We start from the raw sequence: 15,229 nt of genomic DNA on the forward strand, positions 1-15,229 counted from the left end.
GGCAATCTCCTCCTGTTCCAGGGCCCTCCAACTGAGTGTTGGGCACAAACATGAAGTCTCTGTTGTTATTACTCAAGGAAGTGGTCTTGGAAAAAAAAAAAGATATGGTTGTGGTGAAAGATGATACACTTGGAATTCTCAGACATCTAGAGTTTCTGATTTTGGTATTTACTAGGCATAAATCATAATTGATGACTGGCAAAACCCTTCCTCAAAATTTAGTTTTTGTAATTAAAATATATTCCTTACATTTTAATCTAAGGAATTTTTAGAAATATGTTTACATGTGTGACATACATAAACATATATATGTTCATAAACATAAACATGTTTATATACATATATATGCTTACGTATGGCAATTAATTGATGGGTTGAATTCACTCATTTCTAGTCCTACTGTATCTAAACCCGAGATTTCCGAGTTAAATTTTTATTGAAGATAATAGAGAGGTTGGACATGTGATTACATTGTCAAAGTGATCCCCCCAGGTGAGGAAGCTGCATCTAACAATGCAAATCAGTAATTTTTACTGCAATTTATATCCTTAGCCCCTAACCCAAAGACAATGAGGAGGCATTATCAGCTAGGGGTGATGGGGGAACAGATAGGGAAAGGTCACAGAGGAAAGGCTCATTAGGAAGATAGAATTTGAGTCTTGGAGGATGTGAAAGCTGTGGGAGATGGGGTGCTGAGAGAAACCCTTCCAGATAGAAGGATGAGATTGCCACAGCTGAGGAAAAGCAAGAAGCCCCCAAATCTCTGGATCTCAAGCATAAGAAACTGAATCAGATGGGGAAGGGCTTTGGAAGTCCCCTGTTTGATCCAGGGTCCCAAGTCTTCCTGGCTTCCAAGGTCAGCTCTCTAGCCTCTATGTCACACTGCTGTGTCTCTGATTCCATAACTTGAAAAAAGAAAGCTTTAAAACAGTTATACAAAAGTTCAGGAAGTTTTTATTGGACTCTGCTTTAAAAAAAAAAAAGCTTAAAACAACTTTTTGATGGTAAATAGCAGGTATTTATTTGAAATGGAAAAAATACTTAGGTACCTGAACTATTGCATTTAATCATGTATTGTAATTGTATTAATCTACCTTTTTGCATCAGACAGATAGACAATGAACATTCAGATATCACAGATTGCACACTACATAGTAATTCTTCAGGCCTTTTACATAACCACCAAAAAACAGATATTGGATTCTGCAATATAGTACAAAATTCCACAATCCAGTCTTAGCTAGTTATCTTCAATTGATTTCTGTTGCTGTACAAATCAATGGCTGTTTACTAGGGCTAACAAGTTAATAACCGGACAAAAAATATACATTGCACTGACACAAAAAGTCAGCTCTGTTAATAGTCATGCAACAAGTAAACACACTTGCTGAAATTAAAAATACTTTCTAAAAAGTTTTAACTGCATAAATATTTTATACACAGTTCAATTACCAAAACAAAAGTTCTTTAAATGATATAAAGCAAAAAATAAGTTTCTACCAACTTTGTACATAAGAAAGTGCAAAATAATTTCTCTAAAGTGTTTTGCTCTTGTCCAGGTGGATGGTCACTGTGGGCAGCTCACCTTTTCAGAAGCACAACATTATACCTGCATACTACACACTAATGGCTGAGGACAACATGAATTCTGACGCTTCCAAGAGCAAGGCGAAAGAAGGCATGTGAGGTACTTGCAGAGAACAGAGACCACTTGGAAAGATGGCTGTACATTGTGAATAGGATTACGTTCAACACATGGACCCGGATAACAGAAATTGATCCAAGGAAAATGAGTTTGGATCCTGCTGCTGTTCCAGCTGTTTTGTATCTTCACATCGAAGTAAGAACAAAAGAAAACTCCTTTGAACAAAACAGTTGCCCACAGCACCAGCTGCCAGAGGAAATGTGACCAGGTGGGGTTGGGTAGCCACTTTTTTGCTCACAGAGTTGGAAAGTTTCAAAGTGTTTATCCCACAGACATTTAGGTTACAGAGGAATTAGTCCTGAGTAACTAAGCACACAGATTCATAGATTCAAGCTTTGACAAAACACCTCTGCCATTTGGTTGAGGGGAAACCTGGTAGGGGAACTTTAGGACAAAGATGCTGTGTTCGGAAAAAAAGTACAGTAACATGACACAACTTCGCAATGGAAACAGAGGACAACTTCTTTCAGGGGGTGATTCCTCAATGCCATTAATCTTTTTGGAAAAACAAAGTACTTGAACAATTTCTCTTAGATATGTAAATGTTTTAACAAGTCTCATTTACTGTGAGGCCATTATTAGACTGTCAATTCAAATACTGGGAAACAAAGATTGAATTTTCCAAAATTGAATGTACTGCAGGGGCTCCTTGACACCAGGAGGAAGAACAAATTTGTCCTTAGTTGGCTCTAGTCCATTGGGTACACTGATGAGTGTAGAGTCTGAGCTATTTAATGCATGTGCATATGGACATTAAAGTTTATGCATGTCCATTACCAGGGCTAACAGATGAGGGATTGTGAATTTAATTCAGAACTGGCTTAAGTGTAGCACACATTAGCACAGGCTCCGGATGAAGGCCCTTCCTTCTTATTTAAGGCCATTAACTTTTCTACATTTAAAAAATATCAGGCCTTTATAGAATTACTAAGTGTTTGAAAAATGTTAAAATCTAGATTACTCTTTCTCTCAACACACATTAAAAAAAATACCAGTACCAAAGCCTCTTTCCTATTATCTACCCGTAGGCCCTTCACCAGCTTTAATCCCTATAGGTGTATTTATTTACTCTGTTTTCTACTTATGGTGCAAATTAAACAACTGAATATTAAAAATATTGCAATTATATTCATAGTAAAACAAAATATAGACATTGATATTGTATAAATTGTACTGTTTTCAGGTAGATGGTATTGAATGGGTAGAGGTGACCTCAAGTAGTCTTGACACTATCCAGTTATAACATCAAGGGTTATAGTTCTGTACAATTATTCTTATTATTTTTTAAATAAGCCAGTCACCAAAGATGCGTGCTTATACTTTATGCAAGAGAAACTAGCTCTGAGTTACATGCAAGCATATTTCCATTGGTTTAAGGAGGTCTGGGCTGGTTCCTGCACTGCATGAATCAGCTGATTGAATTATTAAATGCTAAGAAGTTACACTATGACCCAAACAGCAGCCCTAATATATGTATAAAATTGACTTTATTACATATGAACAACACTGAAGTGGTAAGTAGCCAGGTATAAAATGCCAAGAAAACTGCGATAATTCCTGGATACCTTACAACTAGAATAATATTCTCCCACACTGCTTACCAAGAAGGGCCATAATTATTTTGGTGACTAGCCTAGTTTAAATGACAATGCTGTGGGCAACTGAAAGAAGACACACATGCATAGGTGGGATTTGAAAGGAGAGAAAGAAGCCCCTAGATGATGCCTTGGAGGAGGCTCTTGGTGGTTTTTGAAGCATATTCATAATTGAGTTGATAGATGAGAGATGCCAGATAAACTCTAAGTAGTTCATTAAATTAGTGGTTTAGTCTCAAGTCCCATGTTATGGGCTGTTAATTAAGTTCATATTTAGATAAAAAGGCCATTATATGTATTTACAATATACACAGTTGCTTGCAAAGAAGGCAGATTTACAACTATCTTCTAAAAAGTCTTTTCTTGTTTTTCAAAACGAGGTTGAGTAGCTCTACAAAAACAAGATACAAGAAAAGACAGTTAGGGAAGGGAGAATTTTCTGCTTGAATTTTCAACAGCTACCTTTAACAGAGAGAATCGCCAACTTTACTTCTGGGAATAACCTCCTGGTGCTGTTCCCCTCAAAAAGCCTGAACTCCATTACTGTGTCTTGGGCCCCTTTCACTCAATGATCTCATTTAAGTTCAGCAATTACAAAACACATAGTATGCAGAGAAGTGTAAACACAGACCATGTGCTTCAATGCTTTCCAAGCTCATTGCCCAAAACAAGAATTTGGAGCTAGGTTTGAGGTTGAGCAAGGGATCCTGCGCACCTTTGTTTCCAGCCAGTCCATCGGAAGCCTCAGCAATTTTTAGGTCCATCTTCTGGGTACCTTTCATGCTGTAGGTTGTAATAACAGTTTTGACACACACGCACAGGAGATGAGATTTTCAAACGTTTGATTTCAGATTGAAATCGGCTGCATCTGAAGTGAAGGGAGAAACAAGAATTAGTGGGACCTCCTCTTCTCTCATTCTTTGTTGCTTGGATCAACAATATTAATTTAAAGACAAAATGTAAATAAAGAGCATGCATTCGTTCTATGGCTGAACCTGAAAAAGGAAGAATTTCAAAAGAGCTTAATTTATGCTATATACTTGATCATTTAAAATGATTTGTCAATGGAAAACTAAGTAAAAATCAGGACTATATATATATATAGTGAAGGGAAGAGCATAGCATTACAGATTTAGAGCCAGAGGGGACCTTTGAGGGCATCTAGTCCAAGCCCTCATTTTGCAGGTGAAATGAAATAACTTCTGTAAATTCACATGAAAGTAAATGGTGGAGCCAGAACTGAATCCCAGATGCAATGTAACCACTTCCTTAAAAAAAGGGAAGAAAAACAAATGACTGAAGTGCAACTAAGTACCTAGACCATGAGGTCTAAAGAGGTACTTGACTATATCTTTAGAAGGACATTCAGGAGTGTCCCTAGACCCTACTGAGGAACTGAAGTAGAGGGTCCTCTGCTGAACTCCTGTAATTTCCTGGATGTTGAAAGACCTTGCTTCCTTCTTTCTGTAAACTTGAATCTTTTCACCCCACAATCACCATTATTGATTGTTGAAACTGGGCTTTTTGCTACTAGCATCTACATGAATGTTGAATGAATAGAAATGCTTCTTACTGGATAATACTTAGAACTGTCTGTGGTTTGTTCAATTGGGCATGACCATCCACAACTATACTTGTACAGTGCCTTTTAAGGTTGATCAGCTGACATAACCAGGAGCAGTGAAGACAGCACTCCTGCCTAACATGTCCCTTGAGCTCCAGACACAAGGCTAGCTAGTAGGAATATCTAAACTAATTTCAGCAGGGTTCAGAGGACACATGTGACAGGCAATCTTCAATGTTACATCACCTATTCTTTTTCAATACTATTTTTGAGTTCACAAGCACTGATTTTCTCTCCCTTCATTAGCCCCTCAGTCCTTATTAAATATATATATATATATATAAAAATAAACCAAACCTTGGGATTTTTCTACATAGAAAAAACTTAAAACTAATAAACTGTCTCAGAAACAAAGACAAGCTATGGATATGATGTGTTTGCTTTGGCTCAGATAAGTTGCAACTTATTGGGGAATCTCTGTGAACAGTCTATGGACTAAAACCTCTCTGTGGTAGCAACGGAATAGCATAGAACCAAAGCTACGCTGAGTGAGTTCTGTGCTTCTTGGCCAGAGAAATGGAAAAGCACCAAGCTAACGAGATCTTTTTTATTTTCTATCATGACTAGTCAACATCCAGTACCACTGGTATCACAGTCACTAGTAGCTATTGTCCCTACAGGGAAGAGTCTTCCATTTGAACCAACATCAACAACCAGTGACAGGTTATATAAATCCAAGAGCCCTGGCAATGGCAACACCACCCAGATCACTGGATCTGATTCTAGTCCAACCCCAGGAGAACCATAAAGGCAAGCAACTGTTGTGCAAACTGGAAACTCAGCAACTACCTCTGCAGGTGTTGTAGCTGTCACAGCTACTAAAAATCCAGAAAAGACAGTTTTCCTCATCAAAGTCCTTGCCACTGCTGTCAAATAGTTCATCAACAAAAACAGATGTGGTTTTTATTATTCTATACTGCTGAATTAAAACTGCTACACTACCTTTTATTGAGATCTTCCAACTTCAGTAAGATAAGCAGAAAGTTTGACTCCTCATTCCAAGTCACCCCACATACCTAATCTCTTGACAAACCTCCTTGTTTCTATCTCCAAAGCATTTCTCGTAATCAATGCATTTTGTAATGAACTCCAGTTCATACCTGCCATGTTCAGGCCATCATCCATTCTTATTTGGATAACTGGAACAGCCTTCTAGATGTGAGGTGGTGAGGGGCAGCAAAGGGGTGGGGTCAGAGAAGGGGGAATGTTTGGGAGATGTTGCACAGGTGAGATCCACTTAGATATGGAGGGTGAAAGACAGTGAGGAATCCAAGAAGGCTCCTAGGTTGTCAGCCTGGGGAACTGAGAGTATTGTCCCCTACATTAAATGGGAACTTTGGGAGTGGTAGCTGGGGGCAGGGAGTTTGGAAATACTGAGTTTAAGCTACATTGGACTTCTTGCTTGTTCCTCATTTATAAAACCAATTTCGCATGTCTAGGCCTTTGTACTGGCCATTAGATGGGGCTGTAATGCTTCTTTCTCCCCCTCAGTTTTACCTCTTGGTAAACACTTCAGTCATAAGTCTCATTCTACATGAAGTGTTTCATAATCCTTCCTAATGCAAATGCCTCTCCCACAAAAATTATCTTAGATGTTGTATAAACTTATACTTGCACATGTTGCATCTCCTAATAGAGTAAAAACCCCTTGAAAGCAGGGAAATTCCTTGCATCTCAGAGATTAGCACAGAGCCTGGCCAAAGGCTTATTGATGACCTCAATGTCCTAAAAGTGGCAAGGTGACCTGAGCTGTCACCAGAAAGGCAGAGCCCAAGCCCTACCAGCCCATCTTACTTCTGGCAGAAGAGCTGGCCACAGTTCCTGCAGTGATGTCGCCTTTCTGTGAGGGAGAATCGGACAGAACAGCCTGAACAGCTGTCGCCTCCTTCATCTTTCACCCAATGGTCAGCAGCAGAGCGGCCTGGCTGGTCACTTACAGACCAGCTGAAAACTCGGCCTCGACTATCACCAACGAGGATCCTACTGTGATCCCTGGAAGGAAAACTGTGTTTTATTTGGGATCCCAGAAAAAGTCATCATCATTACTAGTGCAGCTGAGTGAGTACAGAGGTCTAGCTGTGATTAACTTCTCAGACATCACATAAATGACTTAGCTATTTAGTGAGGAGCAGTTCAGAGCATAAGACACTATTTAGGTGAAGAGTGGGACCAATAAGGATGCGATTGGAGAACCATGACTGGATTCTCCACCGAGTTCTGTCTACACTCAACCTAAGGCAACCCCTTAGAGCAGTGGTTCTCAACCTTTCTAATGCTGTGACCCCGCAATACAGTTCCTCATGTTGCAGTGACCCCAAACCAAAAATTATTTTGGTGGCTACTTCAAAACTGTAATTTTGCTACAGTTATGATCCAGAATGTAAATACCTGATATGCATTATGTATTCTCATTGCTACAAATTGAGAGGTTGAGAACTGCTGCCTTAGAGAAATGTGAAAGCAAAAATTCCTTATGGTTTTAAATGAACATAACTGTTAACTTGGCTCTTCTTCTTTAGCTCAACTTTGTTTAATTTATACATCATTGTAATAGAATTTAAATCTCTTTTTTCCTTAAAACTTAGCTAATTGGCAACTGCCACTGGTCAAGAACCTGCCTCATTTTGGAAAGGTGATCAAATATGTCTTTTACTCACTTGGAGATGCCCAGTGCTGTGATTTCTGCTGGGTGAGCATTGTCTTTCCGATCAAATGCTGTGTGCATAGTTAATTTGCTTCTAAATACAAGTTGGCGCTCCCACCTATATCCTGGAGAGGAAAATTAGAAGATGTTAAATTGTGGATTGAGGGAAATCAAGGCATGATCATATCAGTCAACTGTGTAGGATAAAAGTCAATGTCTTTGCATGTTAGTCCAAGCTACTTTGTTAGCATATCCCTTTGGACAAAGGCCTAAGCTTTTACAGGGGCATAGATTCAGAGCTGGAAAGGACTTCAGAAGCCACTGTATCCAGCTTTGTCATCTCTTGGAAGAGGAAATTGAGGACCCAACAGGCTGAGTCAACTGCTCAAAGCTCCCTAGCTTCCCACAGGGATAAAAGCCAGCTCTGAATAATAAATAATAATAAAAGTCAGTCTTCTGACTCCACAAACTATTGTCTCTCCTAAGCTACCCTGCTTCTGTAGTGTAGGTTAAAAAATTCCCTTAGAGAGGGTATCATCTCTTAAGTCATGTTTTTATCCTATGCCCACTGCTGTGAGCTTGGGGGAGATCTCCTCAAACTTTGTCATCAGCCGGAGTCACCAAGTTCAAACCTTTTTAATAAACTGACATTTTTGAGACCAGAAAATGTAGGTGATTTTTTCAAATGAGAAAAGACCTCTTTCACAAAGTAATACAGGAATTTTAGAAATGTTTTTCTTCAAACACTGAGCTCACAAGCTTGTTTCAGACTCATTTTATAATGCTACCTTCAGATAAGCCCTCCCTCTGCTTTATAGAAAAAATAATTTTCATTCCTTGTGCCCCTAAGGTCCTGCCCTCTTTACCACACTCTCTTGGTACCAGCCAGGCTGAGATGCTTCCATCTTTCCCTTCCCAAGTTCTGTGAGACAGATGAAGTAGGTTTCAGGGTTCAATTACCAGGCTTAAGGCTGTTATAATGCCGGACATCAACAGGATATGGGTGGGGATGGTTAAGAGGACCTTGAAGATGGACTCTGGGCTGTCCTTCAGAATAGTTTACAAAAATGAAGCCATCTTTCTCATCCAAACTGAGCTGGTCCGACCAGCGCCTGGAATCATCTGAGCCACTGTCAGCTGACCACACTGCTGCTGCTCGGCAAGATGCTGCCCTTGGTCTGTGGCTCACGCTGCCTGGCTGGCTGGGAGTCTCTTTAGGATCTTGTATAATGCTTGATTCCTCAGCTTCTGAGTCACTGCTTTCTTCATCTTGGCCTTCTTGCCCTATTATTACACATTGGTTGGATTAAAATAGACATTTTAGTTTCTATAACTTTCTCATCTTCATCAAAAGCTCTCTCATCTTTTGGAAAGACTGCTGGGAGTCCATCCCTCCCCCCTACCCCCCACAACTTGTGATCAAGGTCTTCCCCTTTGGAATCATAACCCTTCTCCAATCTGTACTTAGCTTTTTGCTCCACCCAGGTACCTAGCAATGATCTGAGCCAGGAACTTTACTAAGTGATGGGGATATGAATACACAAAAATGAAATAGTTCCTGCATGCAGGGATCTTACATTCTAACAAGGGAGACAATAGCACAAAGAGAAGTAGATGCAGAATCTACTGTGTGGAATTCTCTCTTAAAAATTAGCAAAGCAGGGGGTAGCTAGTTGGCTCAGTGGATAGAGAGCCAGGCCAAGAGATGGAAGGTCCAGGGTTCAAATCTGGCCTCAGACACATCTTAGTGGTGTGACTTTGGACAAGTCACGTAAACCTCATTGCCTAGCCCTAACTGCTCTTCTTCCTTAGAACTGATCCATAGTATTGATTCAGAGACAGAAGGTAAGAATTTAAAAAAACTTAGTAAAGCCTAACCCAACTAAAGCTGGGAAATCTGATCATGTGAATACTCATGTAATTGGGAGGGAGGGTCTGGGGCACGAGTATCTCAGATGGTGTCTTCTAGAACAGTGATGATATGTAAGGGAAGTTTGTTAGACAATCTATGAATCTAATCAGGAAGGGACCCCTTGCTGTGTAAACAAAGTTTACATTTTGAGTCTCAGAGACAAGGGAGGTAAAGAGGAGAATGCCCCTAAGATATCAGAAACAGTCTGTATGTTTATTTTTGCTATATGTTTGAAGTAGCTATCCATTTGTAAAAAATGCTTGGTGTTAAATGGTTTCCTGGAACTAGGGGCCTTACCCTTTGGTCCCTAACAATTGAGAGGGAAGGGGAAGGCACAGGTAGAAGACAAAAAAGACACATAAATTCCTCAGGATACCCTAACACCATGAGGGACAATGGTCCTGAGAGAGCTGGGACTAGGGTTCACTATGTCATACCCAGCTTTTTTTTTTTTTTAAACAAAAGAAAATCATTGAGAAAAGGTTGAAAGAAACAGATACCTATCTGTGCCTCTGGACAGTCTTCTTGCATTTCCAGGTCTTCAATAGGCTCAGGAGCTGGTGTTTCAGGAACTTGCAAAAACTCCATTCTCCAAAACTGATTTTGAAATGAAAGATAAAAAAAAACCTGAATATAAAAATATTAATTCAACCAACAATTTATGTGTCATTAGTTGTCTTTTGTAGAGAGTCTTAAGAAATGACATCATGTCCAAAAATATGTAACAGAATTTCATGTTTATTTCTCCAGGGGCGGCTACAAGATAGGAAACACTTCTGGATTGTGATGGAAAAAAAGTTAAAATGTCTGCCAGCTTCATTCCCTCATAAGCAGGACTGATTAAATGTTATTACATTTATGATTAATGATTAAATGTTATTACAGACTCAAACATGTGTCTTAGTCGACACTTAACATGTATTTAATAGAATGGCATTAATAATATCTGGCACAGTGTGTGGTAGGCCTCATGGCATGCTGGATAAGAGTTAGCACAGTGCCTGGCACAATGTAGGTGCCTATTAGCATTAGCATATTAGCATATTAGCTGACTGACAGGACTAGACTTGGGTTTGGGACTACATTCTGGGTTTGAATCCTGCCTCTATATGATCCTCAGGAAATCATTACCATCTGTCTCTACTTCCTCACCTAAAAAACTGGGATGACAATAGATTTGCATCCTGATATCAGGGAAGTTTCATGACCACCCTGTGAGGCAAGTACAACAGCTTTCATTGCTCTCCTTTTATAGATGAGGAAGTCCCCAAGACAGTTCTTCCTCCAGTTGGGTTCATTAAGTCCAGCCTTCTTGGAGAGTAATTGACAAGGCTGGTGCCGTCACTGGAGAAGATGCATGGGACTGTGGAGGCTACAACCCCAACAGCAAAATGGGATAAAAATGGGAAAACGAGAAACATATTTATGTGAATGACACAGAATTATAGAGGAAATATTAATTAATCATTCTCTAAGAACAAGGAAGAACTTTCTGAGGAAAGATTCCAATTAACCCCCAATGGCCAATTATACATGTAGTGAGGTATTTGGGCTTCCCTAGCAAGCAGGGAAGGTTCTGGACCTGATGGCATGCACCTTCCCATTTGCCAGTCTGGAGCAGGGGAAGGAAAAAAAGACTCCTGAGGTATAGCAATAGCAACAAGTTGAAGTAGCTAAGGGTGGAGAATGGATGAAGTTCATGTTTGGAAGAGTAAGCATGGTGATGGCAGCACAGCCATAATGGGGAAAGGCAGAAGAGCCCATAGACATTTTGCCATGCAAGTGTGGAGAATCTGAGTCCTGTAGGCTTGGCTCTGGAGGCCGTGGTCCCTGCTCCTTAAGAAAAAAAGAAAACAAAACTGATGGATATGGCTAGAATGGATTGGTGCTTTGTATTTTTGCTGCTTCTTAAAACCAGCAAAGGAATAGGGGAAATTTAACTTCCCTTCTCCTTCCTCTATAACTGCAGCTGACAGGCACTTTCTATTTTTCTATTTCTTTAATCAGTTTTAAATTTCAATTAATTCAAACAAACTCTGATCATAATCATATGAACTATGACCATAATAATGATCCATGAAAGCTCAGTGATTAGTTACATATAGTGGGATTGCAATGGAGGAAGCCAGAAAATATCTTGGAAGACAGAACTAAACAGGACAGAATTATGAATGTTGGGTCCAAAACACCTTTTTCTTCATTGGAGGTGGAGTCATGTGAGAGAGAATTTTATGGTTTTGATTTCATTAGCAATTTTTAAAAGCACATAAACAGTAGAGACTGATGAATCACATGGTTTGGGACTACTGACCCATAGGCCACAGAATCCTTTTCATGAAAAGCTGTGGCTCTAGAGTGTGGTATGGAGCAAAGAAAGGTAGCACCCCAGGGCTGCTGGTGAGAGGTGAAAGGTATGAGGTTAGAAGAGTGTCCCGGCTCTGGGCCTTGTCAAAATTCTGACGGTCAAAGGTAAAGGAGAGAGTGACACTTCTGACCTTTGGTGTCCTTCACACAGCCAAACCCGACCTGAGAGTGCCATCTGCTGGTTACATATTAAATGTGTCCACCCAACTACACTAAGTATTTGACTATATGAAGTCTATTGTTCAGGTACCTAAATACAGACTTGAGAAACAGTATTGTATGAGAAGAGCCAGCAGGGGTAGTGTCACTGGATCAGAGTATTGGAAAGGCAAGAAGGGGCTAGATGTTACCAAGACAGATAATGGGGCTATTAGCTTTGGAGCAGAACACAATACCAATACAATTACTTACTCGAACTACTCCATCTGAATGTCCTGTTACAATGACATTTTGGGTGTCCCATTCGTTCATCTCTGACATGCAGCAACATACTATTTGCTGACTTCGGCCAGTGAATGTGTTCACACTCACAACAGGGTTCCCGTTAATACTCCAAACATGGATATATGTGCCAGCACAAGATACTATGTCCCCCTGAAAAGACAAGAGAAAGCTAGATGCCTTTTTTCCCTATAGAAACAAATTAGTTTCAGAAGCATATCTAATCCCTAGAATCTCTCAAAAAAATTTAAGCCCTGAGATCACTCTCAGTTTTGTTTTTTTAGTATTTAAGACATTATAGTATTTAATGGACATGGTTTTCCCCACTAGCTTCAAAAGTTTTAACCAACTTAAAAGCAGAGATTTACATTAAATTTAAAATATAATGGATTTAGTAGTAAGTAGTCCCCAAACAAACTCCCATTCCCCTTATAGCTTATTAACCACTCCAGCAAGTAATCCTTGAATACACAATAATGTTTATATTTAGAAAAGTTGGAAAAGCTCCCTGCTACTGGTAGGAACCCATAAAATGGCACCACCTAATTTATAAAATGAAAACAAATCTGATCACTGTAAGACAAAAATAACATGGGGGCGGAGGGGAATCTAGTTTGTATACAAAAATCTTTCTTAATAAGAGGAACTACTGGAAATGATTTTTGTAACCAAGGAACAATGTTTGAAATTGAAAAAAAAATAATGAAAACTTATATGGAAGTTTGTTACTAAAATAAAAAAAAATTAAAAAAAAATAAGTGGAACTACTAAATTTCTATTTAAAAGTATAACCATTCTACATATAAGACTTATTTTTAAAACTCTTGATTCACTGGGAGCAGCTAGGTGGCTCAGTGAATAGAGCACCAGGTCTAGATTCAATTCTGGCCTCAGACACTTTGTAGCTGTGCAATCCTGGGCAAGTCACTTAACTCCATTTGCCTAGCCTTAGTCCTTCTGACTTAGATTTTTTACTAAGACAGAAAGTAAGGGTTTTTAAAAAACCAAACTTTTGATAGATAAATAAAGGCAAAGAGAAGACAACTATAATGTGAATTTCCTTTGAAGAAACTTACTAACCTAAGGCTCCACTTTCTGATATTGAGTTGGAAAAACCATTTCATTAATTGTATCACTGGTAGGTCTAAAAAAAATGTAGGGGCAAAAGTCCCTCATTCCCTCTATTCCCTCTTTCTATGGACCTACTGGGACAGGGGCTAAGAGTCCTACTAATCCCAAACGCAAAGGTGACCCTGGATTTTACCCTTCCTTGTACCAACTGAGAAAGTGATCTAATGATGACTGTACTGGCACAGGACTGTAGACTCTAGAATTTCTGAAGAAGGATGCCCAAAGCAAAAGAGAAACTGAAAGGTAACAGGAAGGTTAAGAGGCATGAAGAGAGGAGAGAAGTTTAAAATTAAAATTAAGTCCTCTCATTCTGCTTTTAGTCAATCCCAAACAAAATAAAAAAAGGAAATGACCACAATCTTCAAGGATTCTGCTAAAGAACAGAAACATCAGTGAAAAGCTATCTGCCTAAGGAGAAAGCAAAATTTGCTTGTTCAGATCAACCTGTGGCCCATTTCCTAGGGGATACTTCCCAGGTTCTCCATTTTCTCCAATCCCTCTAAAACACATCTGACCTCATTTTTCTGCCCTGCTAACTGCCTCAGTACCATTCTACATGGGGTACCTCCTATACCTTAATGGCACTCTTTTACTAAGAAAGGAAGAACTGAAACAAAACAAAACAAAACAAAAATATTTCCCAAAGTATTTGTGGCTATCTCAGTGCATCTTGCTTTTGGTCTTGACAAATGTAAAATTTTAAGGAACACTATTTACTTCTGGAGCAGGTAGCATTCTTCAAATTGTGAATATTTTCTCAACAAATTCCAAATCATCAGAAGTAATAAATCCTGAATGAGCTAGTGACACAGTAATATTTATATATTTTATTTAACTTTTTCCACTTTTCTCCCCAATTACATGTAGAAACAATGTTTTAAAAATTGCTTTCTAACATTTTATGATTTGGTCTGTCTCCCTCCCTAAGGGGGTAAATGGTCGGTTATAGGTTTATATCAGTACTTTCATGCAATGCATATTTCCATGCTCCTTATGCTGCAACACAGCAAAATCTTAATGACAGCATGTACAGAAAATTGTCATGAACAGGACTCAAAAATGTGAAATCTTGGGTTTGATAATAAAATGGCAGAGTTTTGAGTCTTCATATTTAGTTGTCAAGACAAAATAAACTAAACCAGACATATCTGGAAACTTATATAGAAAGTTGCAAATGACTTGGCCTCTTTTTTAAAATTGCTGTATCTTTGGGTGCTCTTACTGCAAAAGTAAGTTTCATTTGTTCAAACTAAATGTAATTTGGATGCAGCAGTAGAAAGCCATTTGCCTGGATCAGTAGTAGCCAATAAATTTGGTTGGCTATTATTGATCTAGCATCCTACAAAAAGGTGGAATTTTGATTCAAACAAGTTCTCAGTCTTTTTAGGCTTGAACAAGAGCATTGCATTTGGAATTACCTGATGAAATTAGTAGAAATCATGATAATCAGCCTTGGGGATAGACTTACAGAACTGGGCACATATAGTATGGCTTGTACCTTGCTGTGTGACCTTTCTTTTAGCATAATGGCCAATACTTGTTTTTCATCTTCCAGAGGGTTTATTTCACCCACAGAGGCTGAGAGACACAGAAATGCTGGCATGGTTCTGTTCCCGGTGCCCTTTTTATTCCAGGGCTTGGTCTCTGGTGGTGCTTTTGGGGTTGGTACATTTTCTTTTTATTGTTCATTACATACTATGCACACTAATTACTGCTGATCTTTGAAAACTTGTAAGACATTTGTAGAGAAAAGACAATCAAATATGGGAGGGAGATACCCCAAATATTTGAGGGAAAATACTTTCATACCAGG

The 15,229-nt window shown here is 39.1% G+C and overlaps 1 protein-coding gene across 19 annotated transcripts in view; it reads right to left on the reverse strand.

Moving 5' to 3' along the window:
• Window positions 1–995: 995 nt before the first annotated feature.
• Window positions 996–15,229, reverse strand: part of WDFY3 (WD repeat and FYVE domain containing 3) — a 364,899-nt gene continuing 350,665 nt past the window's right edge. For 17 of the 19 annotated variants that reach the window (XM_056803219.1, XM_056803214.1, XM_056803225.1 and 14 more), the window contains 7 exons: window positions 12,256–12,438; window positions 9,981–10,077; window positions 8,529–8,852; window positions 7,582–7,693; window positions 6,719–6,916; window positions 4,016–4,168; window positions 996–3,691 (listed from right to left, as the gene is read on the reverse strand). In XM_056803219.1, coding sequence (XP_056659197.1) covers window positions 4,045–4,168; window positions 6,719–6,916; window positions 7,582–7,693; window positions 8,529–8,852; window positions 9,981–10,077; window positions 12,256–12,438 — 1,038 coding nt within the window. In that variant the 3' untranslated portion in view covers window positions 996–3,691; window positions 4,016–4,044. Of the gene's footprint in view, window positions 4,169–6,718; window positions 6,917–7,581; window positions 7,694–8,528; window positions 8,853–9,980; window positions 10,078–12,255; window positions 12,439–15,229 lie in introns of all 19 variants that reach the window. The other 2 variants (XM_016423066.2, XM_056803228.1) reach the window with 1 other exon arrangement.

This window comes from Monodelphis domestica, chromosome 6, assembly GCF_027887165.1.
Source record: "Monodelphis domestica isolate mMonDom1 chromosome 6, mMonDom1.pri, whole genome shotgun sequence".
NCBI lineage: Eukaryota > Metazoa > Chordata > Mammalia > Didelphimorphia > Didelphidae > Monodelphis > Monodelphis domestica.